Here is a 12,522-nt window from a genome sequence, read left to right as displayed (position 1 = left end):
AGTCATGTTCATCAAACTGAAGACAGAAAGAAAGGAATTCTAATTGGGTATCTAGAAGATGCTTTGAATCTTTTCTGAACCATGAGTTGTTCATTTAAAGGCAAGATCACACTTGGATTTTAGGGCTTTTTGTTTGTTTTGATTTTTGAGCCAGGCTTTGGTTAGCCTGAAACTTGGTTTGTAGAGCAGGCTTAAAGATCTCCCTGCCTGCATTCTGAGTGATGGGAATAAGGTTGTGCACTACCATACCTCGCTAAGAACAGGTTAATTTCAAAATGAGTACAGTTAACCACACAGACCAAAAAGCTGGGTTTTGATTTTCTAAATAAATACTTATCTGAAGTTTTCAGTTTATAGAAATACTACTTAACCACACACAAAGTTAAAATTAAACCATTATCTGAAGAAATGTAAACAATAAACATTTCTTCACTGAAGAATAAAAACAAATTCATGAAAAATTATGGTAAAGTTCATCTCTAAATCACTATCAGCACATAGGAAACAACTGTTTTTAGAAGTTACAGTTAGGCAGCTGAAGAACAGTTTGCAGATTCACTGTGACCTGTCCTCCATAGGCTCCTGTATAAGACTTAGTCCCCAACTGGTGGCACCTCTAGGAGGTAAAGCTGAGATGAGGGGTTGGGGGAAGCAGCTGCTTACCACCATGCTCTCCACCATGCTGGACTACATATCACCTTGAACTATGAGTTGAAATAAGCTGTTCTTCAGTGAAGTTACTTCGTTAGGTACTTTCTCACAGCTTTAATACACAAGCTAGCAGCCTAAGAAAATAAATCAACTCCTAATAAGGACACTTTTCATACAACCCAGGAAAAAATTCTTACCTTTCCAATTTCAGATGCCCAAGAAATAGAAATCTGATTTGGCACAGCTGAAGACAACCTAACTAAAGATGTAATATTCAAGGGTCGTCCAGGGCGCTTCTGTTCAATCCCATTTTTAGGTGGTGGCGCATAGCCCTATAACCATGAAAAGATAATTTTAAAGGCTCTGTAGGATTTAAACGTTTTTCCCCCCCAAGATAAACAGGACCTTGGCTAACTTTTGCTACATTATGTTATCTTATATATAAATATACCAGAATAAAAATCTATATTACAGGATTTAAATTAATTAATGTTGACGTATTTCCATACTTATTTTTACATATCAAGGAAATATAAACACAACAAACTGACTACCATATTCTACCTTCCTTCCTTCCTTCCCTCCTTCCTTTCTTTTTTGAGACAGGGTCTCTCCTGGAACTCACTATATGGACCAGGATGGCTTTGAATTCAGAGATCCACCCTCTGCCTTCCAAGCACTACGATTAAAAGTATGTATCACCATACACAGCCTAGCTATATTCTTTTTTTAACAGAAAAATCTTCTGAGGAACTTTTCATTCTATTATTAGCACTTACATTCTTATTCTTTAATACAGAAAAGCTTTACAAATACATTTTTAAACTACACTTCATTCCACTAACACACCTCAGATTTCCGTGAAAGTAAAAAACAACCTTGTGTGTATTAATGCTAATGTTATCTGGGATCTTCCAATAATTACAGGTTAAAGACTTTTAGACAACAGCCAAGATCCATGCTTCTTTTTCAAAATGTCCTTAAAATTATCTGTTGGTTTAAAATCTGAGGGCACACAGCTACACAGTCAGGCCACAAGAATAGCATCAAAGTTATACACATACAGGCAATGGAAAAATAACACAGCTAACACTCAATCATCAGCAAATGTTGTAGATGGCAGTGATGTTGAACTTAAGCTATGTATGTGCCTTACAGATGGAAAAAAAAAAAAAACAGCACTGGTACATAAACAGAGTTACAGAATACAGCCAAGTTGACTAGAACCATCTTTCCTTCACTGTCACTCTTCAAGGGAGGACAGTTATTAAGAGGGTAGCCATATGATAATTTGTCATCTAAGACTACCAACAAAATTCTAAACATCATCAAAACCTCTAGTGCAAAGAACTTGCAATTATACCATGAAAATAGGAGTGGTGCATATTTATACGTTTAAGAGAGGCATGTCCATTTAAATTGGTCCATGTAAAACACAGAGGAAAGGGGAAACTCAAAACTAGATCCTTTACTTGAGGATCTGGGGAGATGGCTCCTGAATGAGGACCTGAATTCAGTCCCCAACATCCATGTAAAAAGCTGGGATGCATAGGCCTATAGCTCTAACACCAGAGGGCAGAGACCAGTCGATCCCAAGAGCTGGATGGCCATCTAGTCTGCCCAGGCAAAACAACTTCCAAGTCAGACAGAGACCTGTCCCAAGCCAGTAAGAAGGAAAGTAATAACACTTACCAAGCAACACACACAGGAGTGTCAGTACCAGCATGTAAGCAATTACAAATACAAACTCTTGTCTTTGTCTGTTTGAGACCCTAAAAATAATTTTGCTTTGGCTTTATGTATTGGTAGATTAACTAAATAGAAACAGTAGCTTGGGGTCTTGGGGTCTGCCAAAATGATAAATAAGTAAGTAAGTAAGTAAATAAATAAATAAATAAATAACGTATGCCCTAGCTAAATATAAACTCTAGTTGAAATTTGAGTCACAAGACATTTCAACAATGCGGAGGAGAAAAAGAGGATAGGAAGCAATAAATGCATTAGTGTTAAAAGCAGCGTATCGCATTTGCTCAGCATGAACAAATGTGTGGGTTCAATCATCAGAACTGCCTCATTCTCTCCCGTGAGCATCAGGCTCAGCTTTTATTTCTAATCTTTTTTCTTTTTAAAATTTGTGTGCACGCATGTACAGGTGTTGGCAGAAGCAAGAGGGTGTTAGAATCTGGAACCGAGTTACAGGCACTGTGAGTTGCCCCATGTGACTGCTGAAAACTAAACCCAGGCCTTCTGCAAGAGCATCAAGTGTCCTTAACCACTCTCATTTTCCCTTGGGTTTGAATTTTTAGATACAAACATTTCATAGGGAATACTGTGTTCTTTCTATGGTACCTATCATGAGGTAAATAAAGACTACTTGTTCCGTTTTCACCGACTGATCAATCCGAGGACTTCACTCTGCACTCTCCATAATAAGATTTACCATCAAGGGGGAAAATTTTCTCTTAAGCTGCTTTTATCAGGTGTTTTTATAAACAATAACAGGAAAAGAAATTAAGATTGTTGATGAGTTCCAGGTTCAACAAGAGACTCTGTCTTAAAAAAAATTAAGATACAGAATAGAGGAAGGAAGTTCAATTTCAACCTTTGGCATGCACACAAATTTAAAAATTAAAATACGTAACCACCTCAGTGGATAAAGCATTCATTTTTCAAGTGTGAAGACCAGAGTTCTGTCCCTAAAGCACAGGAAAAAGCCAGGCTGGCATGGCAGTCTCCTTTAATTCTAACACTCAAGCAGCAGAAACAAGATTCTCAGAGGAAACTGTATAGCTAAACTATCAGGAATTGGAGAGTCCAGCTCAGAGATACTCTGCCTTCAAACATATAATGTAGAGTGAATATATATAAGACATTCAACATTAACGTCAGGTCACTACATGCAACATCAGCCTACACACATGCCAAAATGTGAACACAAAATACTACACACATGCACACAACAGACACATTTAAAAAGATGAAAGAAAGCATGCATGCAAGTTTAAAAATGGTAAAAGGAAAATAGGTAAAAATGTTCTGTAAATGTGCTTATGTACTGAAGAAAAGAAAACCGTATATAGACAGTCACAGAAATAAATATTCTCCAATTCTTCCAAAGGAAGGAGAGAATTAGTGACATTAAAAAGAAAATGAAAATGAAAAGCGGTCTTTTTTCCATTGAATGGATTTGGCTTCTTTGTCAAATATTGAGTATTCATAGGTGTGTGGGTTTATTTCTGGGTCTTCTATGCGATTCCATTGATCCTCCTTTCTGTTTCTATGCCAATACCATGCAGTTTTTATTACTGTTGCCCTGTAGTACAGCTTGAGATCGGGAATGGAGATACCTCCAGATGATCTGTTGTTGTACAGGATCGTTTTGGAGATTCTGGGTGTTTTGTTTCTCCATATGAAGCTGAGAATCTTTTTTTCAAGGTCTGTAAAGAATTGAGTTGGTATTTTGATGGGAATTGCATTGAATCTGTAGATTGCTTTTGGCAGGATGGCCATTTTCACAATGTTAATCCTACCAATCCATGAGCACGGGAGGTCTTTCCATCTTCTGAGATCTTCTTCAATTTCTTTCTTCAAAGACTTGAAGTTTTTCTCAAACAGGTCTTTCACTTGCTTGGTTAGAGTCACACCAAGGTACTTTATGTTATTAGTGGCTATTGTGAAGGGTGTTGTTTCCCTAATTTCTTTCTCGGCCTTTTTGTCTTTGGTATACAAGAGGGCTTCTGATTTTTTTGAGTTGATTTTGTATCCTGCCACTTTGCTGAAGGTGTTTATCAGCTGAAGAAGTTCTCTGGTTGAATCTTTGGGGTCGCTCATGTATACTATCATATCATCTGCAAATAGTGACACTTTGACCTCTTCCTTTCCGATTTGTATCCCCTTGATCTCCTTTAGTTGTCTTATTGCTCTGGCTAGGACTTCAAGTACAATGTTAAAGAGATATGGAGAGAGTGGGCAGCCTTGTCTTGTCCCTGATTTCAGTGGGATTGATTTAAGTTTCTCTCCATTGAGTTTGATGTTGGCTATAGGCTTGCTGTATATGCCTTTACTATCTTTAGGTATGTGCCTTGTATCCCTGATCTCTCCAAGACTTTAAACATAAATGGGTGTTGGACTTTGTCAAATGCTTTTTCAGCATCTAAGGAGATGATCATGTGGTTTTTCTCCTTCATTTTGTTTATGTGGTGGATTACATTGATGGATTTCCATATGTTGAACCACCCTTGCATTCCTGGGATGAAGCCTACTTGGTCATGGTGGATGATATCTTTGATGTGTTCTTGGATTCGGTTTGCAAGTATTTTATTGAGTATTTTTGCATCTAAATCAGTTGGAAAAAAAAGTGGGAAACAGCCTAGAACTCATTGGCACAGGAGACAACTTCCTGAACAGAACACCAACAGCACAGGCTCTAAGAGCAACAATCAATAAATGGGACCTCATGAAACTGAAAAGCTTCTGTAAAGCAAAAGACACTGTCATCAAAACAAATAGACAGCCTACAGATTGGGAAAGAATCTTCACCAACCCTTTATCTGACAGAGGGCTAATATCCAGTATATATAAAGAACTAAAGAAGCAGAAAAGCAACAAACCAAGTAATCCACTTAAAAAATGGGGAACAGAGCTAAACAGAGAATTCTCGAAAGAGGAACATCGAATGGCAGAAAAACACTTAAAGAAATGCTCAACCTCATTAGCCATTAGGGAAATGCAAATCAAAACGACCCTGAGATTTCACCTTACACCCATCAGAATGGCCAAGATGAAAAACTCAAGTGATAGCACATGCTGGAGAGGTTGTGGAGAAAAGGGAACCCTCCTCCATTGCTGGTGGGAATGTAAACTGGTTCAACCACTTTGGAAGTCAATCTGGCGCTTTCTCAGACAACTAGGAGTAGTGCTATCTCAAGACCCAGCTATACCACTCCTAGGTATATACCCAAAATTTGCTCAAGTACACAACAAGGACATTTGTTCAACCATGTTCGTAGCAGCTTTATTTGTAATAGCCAGAACTTGGAAACAACCCAGATGTCCATCAACGGAGGAATGGATACAGAAATTGTGGTATTTTTACACAATGGAATACTACTCAGCAATCAAAAAGGAGGAAATCATGAAATTTGCAGGCAAGTGGTGGGATCTAGAAAAGATCATTCTGAGTGAAGTATCCCAGAAGGAGAAAGACAAACTTGGTATATACTCGCTTATATAGACCTACAAGATATGATAAACATAATGAAATCTACACACCTAAAGAAGATAATCAAGAAAGTGGACACAGGCGAAGGTGATTAATCCTCATTTAGAAAGACAAATGGGATGTGCATTGAACTTATGACAGGAGTCTACCACAAAAGGCATCTGAAAGACTCTACCTAGCAGTGTTTCAAAGCAGACACTAAGACTCATAACCAAACCCTCGGCAGAGTGCAGGGAATCATATGAAAGAAGGGAAGTTAGTATGATATGGAAAGGATAGGAGCTCTACAAGGACCAAACATATCTGGGCACAGGGTCTTTTCTAGACTGACACTCAACCAAGGACCATCTATGGATATAACCTAGAACTTCTGCTCGGATGTAGCCCGTGGTAGCTCAGTAACCAAGTAGTTTTCCAAAGTAAGGGGAACACGGACTATTTCTAACAGGATCTCAAGGGCAGGCTGTTTGACACCCCCCCCCCCCCCCCGGGGAGGAGCAGTCTGTTAGGCCACAGAGGAGGACTTTGCAGCCAGCCCTGAAGATACCTGATAAAACAGGGTCAGATGAAAGGGGAGGAGGTCCTCCCCTATCAGTGGACTTGGAAAGGGGCAGGGAGGAGACTAGGGAGGGAGTGTGGGGTTGGGGAGGGAATGAGGGAGCGGGATACAGCTGGGACACAGAGTTAACAAAATGTAACTAAAAAGAAAAAAATAATAAAAAAATAATAATATAAAAAAAAAAGAAAAAAAATGATGCAGTTGGGAAAAGTGAAAAAAAAAAAGAAAGGCGGTGTAGAAGAGGGCATTTGAACCTGGAATAATTTTATTTTGAATGTCAACACAAAACTAATTACAAATATGTTCAGTAATAATAACAGTTTTCTGTGCCTTCTCTGAGAAAAATCAGAAAAAAGTAGACTTAAGTAATCAGAGAACTGAAAAATGGGATGCTTGTAATTACAAGCAGTAGAAATAAAGGAAGTTTTACTTTTCCCAATTTAAAAAAACAAAAAACAAAAAACAAAACGAATTGATGGCAGCAGCTTGAACAATTTAAGCATTGTAACATAAAACATGTCACAGGTATCGTTTACAATACAAAAAGTCAAACAATTGTAGTAAAAAATGTAAATCGCACTTGAAAGGAAATGCTCATTAAACAAAAGGAGTTACAGGGTCCCCCAGAGATAAATACTGTTTTATTGACTTTAAAATTTTAAAATATCAGTGAGAAAGTTAAATGTCAATGAGACACATGGTGCATCTGCTGAAAAACACGGGATTTTAGAAAGGACTGCTGAATTAAATCAGACTGTACACTTTAAGAATTTGTTAACCTTAGGATGGAAATCAGAGAATATATTGTGCTGGGGAAGAAGATAGGCTCTTCTTTCAACAGGAAGTGAAAAGTTAATTAAAATTTGACAAGAGACGACCTCCTGAAAATTCTGGTTACAGACATGAAGGAAGAGACCCAAAAGAACAACAAAACAGGTGGCATGACTGCTGATTCCCTTACATGGGAACAACACAAGAGACTGGCAGAGATCATGTCTCTGCATAGCCAATGAAATCTCATTGGCTACAGGGTCCTCATAACTTATTATTTCATGCCATTCCTTCATATGCATGGATGGAAATTTTTATTACCGCTTTGTAATTAAGTCCAAATGGACTTATAAAGATTTCACAGATGCCTTTCACCTACTAATAGGGCTCTCTGGCTTTGAGCTCTCTGGCACATAGGTCTTTAGCTGATTTTCTGTTTGTGCACATGGCATATCTATACATATGTTTATATAGAAATGTACCTACAATGTTACCTTGAAATGTCTGTGTTATCAGAACAAAAGGACCAGACACCAATGAAGACAAAGCAAGTAGCCCAGATGATCCAGGCTGACAGATTGCCTCAAAAATTTGCATCCAGGACAGCTTCCAAGTGATGTGTCTAACTGGTCCAGCCTCAGAAACTGCTTCAGTCAGGACTTCAATTAAGCCCTGCACTTTCCTAGACCAGATAATCCCACACAAAGCCTGCACAGCCAGTGAAACAGCCATCTCTCCCAGGTACTGGTCAATTTCCTGGTTTTCTTAAGGTCCCCAAAAGATGCCTTCATCTGCAGATAATAGGAAGCATTTTAAAGAACAAGATGCCATCATTTCCCAAGAGGCGAGGCGGGTGGCTCTTGGTTGTTCTGTGTGTTTTGGATGTTTGTTGTAACTTATGGGGGTTGGTTACAAATTGTTATTGGTCATGGTCAAAGAGGAAATAAAGTAAAAAAGGTTAAATTCAGGGATGCTTTTCTCCCCTGTATCATTAATAAACTTGCTGAAGCCTATGACTGGGCAGGAGAGAATTAGGTGGGGTTTAGGTTCCTGGGCTTAGGATCTGAGAGGGACCAGGAGCCAAGAGAGAGGAGGGAGAGAGGAAGAGAAGATGTAGAAACAGGAGAGAAAGCAGGAAAGCAGAAGTCAACATGGGGCATAAGGGCAATGAGAACATGGCCATGAGGGTTAGCCTGATGGAACAGAAGCAATCCAGGCAAAAATAATTATGGCAAGTAATTTGGGTTGTATAGCTGGGAAATAGCAAAACAGCTTAGAGAGTTGATTGCTATCTGCCCAGTTACTGTGCCTTAAAGCTTATATAAAAATCACGAAAGGTCTGTTTCCACTATTTGGGAACTAGCTGGGAAAGAGAAGTTCTTAGAGTCTGGTATAATTCCATAACAGATATGATCCAAGAATCAATGAAAATTTTCTTGAACTCTATAATATAATGTTTCAGGCTCATCCTTTCTATCTTGCTTAGGCCCCCAATCAGTCATTTATTTCTAAAAGAACTATATTATTAATCAGTACCAAGTGGTTATTGTTTCTACCCCGTCAGTGTTTATACTAAACTTACACAAAAATCTAGTAAATAGATAGCAACTTACAGGCAAAGGAAAGAGTTTCCCATTTACTTTTATACACAAACTATTGGGATAGTTATCTTCTTGAGGGCAACTGGTCTCTGCCAAGCAAAGTCTGTATAAAAAGAAAAAAAAATGTTAAGAGTACCAAAACATGTTTACATGTTTTAAAACTCCAATGCACACAGAAAGTAGGAAAAACCTCAAACTCACCGCAGCTGAACTTGGACTGTGTAATCTCTCCTGCCACCTGGCAAAAAATCCCTGTTGGCAAGGGGGAAAAAAAAGAAAGTACAATAAAATTTCACAGAACAGGGACTGAGAACATGACTTAGTAGTTATTGATTAGTTCAGATCCTAAGCACCCATGTTAAGGCTGGGTGCTGTTTAACAGGGAGCAACTATACCCTGCCTCTCCCAGGCCTTGCAAGAAGCAGGATTTATGAAGACAGGATAATCCCTGAGTCCTATTACCCAGCCAGTCTAACTACAACAAGTTCCAGACTCACAGACAGACCCTGTCTCAATGAACAAAGTAGAGACCACAGAGAAAGATAATACTGTCTTCCAGTTACCACTTGAGCATGCCATGAGTGAGGTCAGAGGTAATCCTGTATGTGTGTATACACACACACACACACACACACACACTTTTTTGTAAAATGATGCTGAACAAACAAAACAACACAATTATTATGACCTCCAGTTACTAAACTTTTAGTTGTTCTTCATGTCAGTTTTGAGGTATTTTTTTCAGCTCATAGGAACTTTGATGATACAGTATTTGCTTTTATACATAACAAATTTAGTTAACATAAAAAGGAGCAATCTAGGTTCTGAAGGAGTTCAATGATTTTAATCTACATGCTTTGGTGTTCTTCACCTTGACTGAACATTCTAATCACTTGGAAAGTTTTGTTTAATATAAAGTTTCTTCATCAGATAATTCTTGCTGCTTTGAGTCTACTCTCATAGTTTTTAAAGCTGCACAGGTGATTCTAACATAGAACTAATACCTACAGTTTCAACATGATAATAAGGGCAATTTCAGGACCATGTATCCAACTATAAACAGAGAACCTTTTATGATTTCTGGATTTTTTTAGTCTCAAAGACTACCCTTAAGAAGAATTATTATTTTTTAGGAGATGATAAATATGCAGGATGTCAGATCTTGTCTCAAACCTATACAATCAGAAACTGCATTTTAACAAGATCTCCAGAGAGATAGCTAGTGGTTAACAGCATACACCGCTCTTCCAGAAGATCACAGTTCAACTCCCAACACCCACCTGAAGCTCCAACACACACATATAAAAAATTAAGGAAAAAAAAAAAAAGACCTCCAGTTGACATGGATGCACATTACAGTATAAGAAGCATCTTCCTTGCCAGATGTTGTAGGTTTCTGTGGCTGTGATGAAACACCACAACAAAAAGCAACTTGGGGAGGGAAGGGTTATTTGATTTACAAAGCCTGAATCATACTCCACTGAGAGAACTCAAAATAGAAACAGAAACTGGGAAGGAAACTGGAGGCAGGAGCTGATGCAGAGGCCAGGGAAGAGTATCACTAATTAAGAAAATGCCCTATACACTTGCCTACAGACTGATCTTACAAAGGCATTTTCTCAGCTGAGGTTCCCTCCTTTCAAGAAACAAACAACCCAGCCAGTACACATGGCAGTGTATGACTGGAATCCCATCACAGAAGTATGAAGACCAGGAATACAAGGTTATCCTGAGCTAACCATAAACTTTGGGGCCAACCTGGGCCTACCTTACACCCTGTCTCAAGAGAACATTTTTTAAATAAAAAAAAAAAAAAAAGAATCTGATTAAAAATGAAGCATTACTCTTAACCACTAGACTGCACCAGGGAAAATATTAGAGTAGTCCTAACCTGAGAAATCTGAAGAAGCACATTTAGCCTTCACCTTGCTCACTGCTTCTCATTCTGTAGTTCTCTGGAAGGCACAGGGACTCTCTAGTCCCAAGTTTTGATAGCTTGGGCAAATTATTCAACCTTTCTGGATTCAGTTTCTACATGTGTTAAAGACAGAAAATGAAGACATCTACTTCATCAAGTTATTGTGATGATTAAACAGAGTAATTAAAATGCCCAGGTTTAAGATGGACACAAAAAGTATAAGCAGCTGTCTCCTCTGCTCCTGCTGCTTCCCTTTCTTCTAGTGGCCTACATCCTTCTCAGGCATTTCTTCAAAATATTCCAATATCCTATATATTACTGACCCCTTCTAAACAATTTCTGACTAAATCATTCAAACATTCTACTTATTCAAATCAAACAATTTGAGGCCCCTGGAACTTCAAAGATAAAAGAAAAGTAGTGCTTTCCTTAAAGATTTATGTTAATAGTAGATACAAGCAAAATAAAGTGTAACAATTCTTATAAAATAAAAAAGAAGAAATTTAATTTGACTTAAAGAGTCCAAGTCCCTTTTCACAATCAAATTAGAATCCCGGCCTGCACACAGTAATTCTGTCAGTGTTTCCATAAATACAGGGATTCACAACTAGATTCATATCACAACTTTGTGTGGTTGGGGAACAAAATTTGAAAGAGAAGCGCCAAGAGGTAAGCCTGTTAGTATTTTGGAACACAACCTGCTCCTGTGATGTCATCATGTGTCGCCAGCCAGCCAGGTGACCACACCTGGAAGGCATGGTTACCTTAAAAGGGCTGATACCGACACGTGGTCCCTCTCTTACTTTCTCTTACTCTCTCTTCTCTCTCTTACACTCTTTCTTTCTCTCTCTTACACTCTCTTTCTCTTTTTCTCTCTCTCGGGGCACCTCCCTTCCCCTTCCCTTTTCTCTCTCTACATGTCCTGCCCCCCTTCCCTCCTAATAAATCTCTTGCAGAGAATATTGGTTGCCTCCTGCTTCTTTATAATTTTTAACAAAGCCCAGGAAGTACAGTTGCTACAGAAGACAAGAACGATAATGGATGAGAAGAAGCCCTGCCCCAGCAAAGAGGGAAGGTAAGCAAAGAGGAAAAAAAATCAGGGGTGAGGAGCTGCCATGTGACAAGAAAAAAAATTCTACAAAGTGGTCCCACAGGACAGGTTTTTAAGTACCACTGGAGAAAGAAACTGTTTAAAAGACTATATGGTCACTGGGGGCTGGAGAGATAGCTCAGCAGTTAAAAGTACAGACTCCAGCTTAGTTCCCTGCAACCATATCAGATGGTTTGCAACAACTTACAGTTCTGTACACACTAGTATGTGCACAAACACACACTTGTACCCAAAAAAACTAAATTAGTATTTACAAAAAAGATACATGAATAGGTGAGAGATGGATAGAAAACTATTAGAATTAGTTATTATGTGCAGAGGCCTTCAAAAGAAACTTAAACAAATATTGGTGGGTGATTTCAGTAAGAAACTGGTCAGATCCAATGACTGAGGAGATATGAGTGTAGATAAATGAAGGTGATTTTAGAGTGGAAGCCAGGTTTCAGAAGTATTCCTGGATGAGTGGTAACACTAAGACATTAGGAAAATTAGAACATGTTTAACATTAAATGTTCTAACCATCCAATGAGGTAGTAACTGTTATTCCAATTTTATGTACAGAGTAAAAGCCAAAGAAACTAAGTTACATGCTTAGGATTGGAATGTGTCTAAACAGCACAAATATCTCTAAGGTAGAACTGTACAGTCAAGTTCTACATCTTGAAGTAAAGGAAAAAAAATCAATGGCAT

The 12,522-nt window shown here is 38.4% G+C and overlaps 1 protein-coding gene across 7 annotated transcripts in view; it reads right to left on the bottom strand.

Annotated features, from left to right (window-relative positions):
- The window catches only part of Pias2 (protein inhibitor of activated STAT 2), a 69,457-nt gene that overhangs the window by 24,659 nt on the left and 32,276 nt on the right, over window positions 1-12,522 (bottom strand). For all 7 annotated transcript variants that reach the window (XR_008721841.1, XM_055622499.1, XM_055622496.1 and 4 more), the window contains 3 exons: window positions 9,005-9,055; window positions 8,816-8,906; window positions 849-983 (listed from right to left, as the gene is read on the bottom strand). Coding sequence is in view for 6 of the 7 variants with exons in the window: in XM_055622499.1 (XP_055478474.1) it covers window positions 849-983; window positions 8,816-8,906; window positions 9,005-9,055 (277 nt within the window). In the remaining variant the exon portion in view is untranslated. The remainder of the gene's footprint in view (window positions 1-848; window positions 984-8,815; window positions 8,907-9,004; window positions 9,056-12,522) is intronic.

This window comes from Psammomys obesus, unplaced genomic scaffold (genome assembly GCF_907164565.1).
Source record: "Psammomys obesus unplaced genomic scaffold, mPsaObe1.curated_primary_1811, whole genome shotgun sequence".
NCBI classification, from domain to species: Eukaryota; Metazoa; Chordata; class Mammalia; order Rodentia; family Muridae; genus Psammomys; species Psammomys obesus.
The sequence above is the reverse complement of the archived record's forward strand: the minus strand, read 5'-3'. Positions and strand labels throughout refer to the sequence as shown.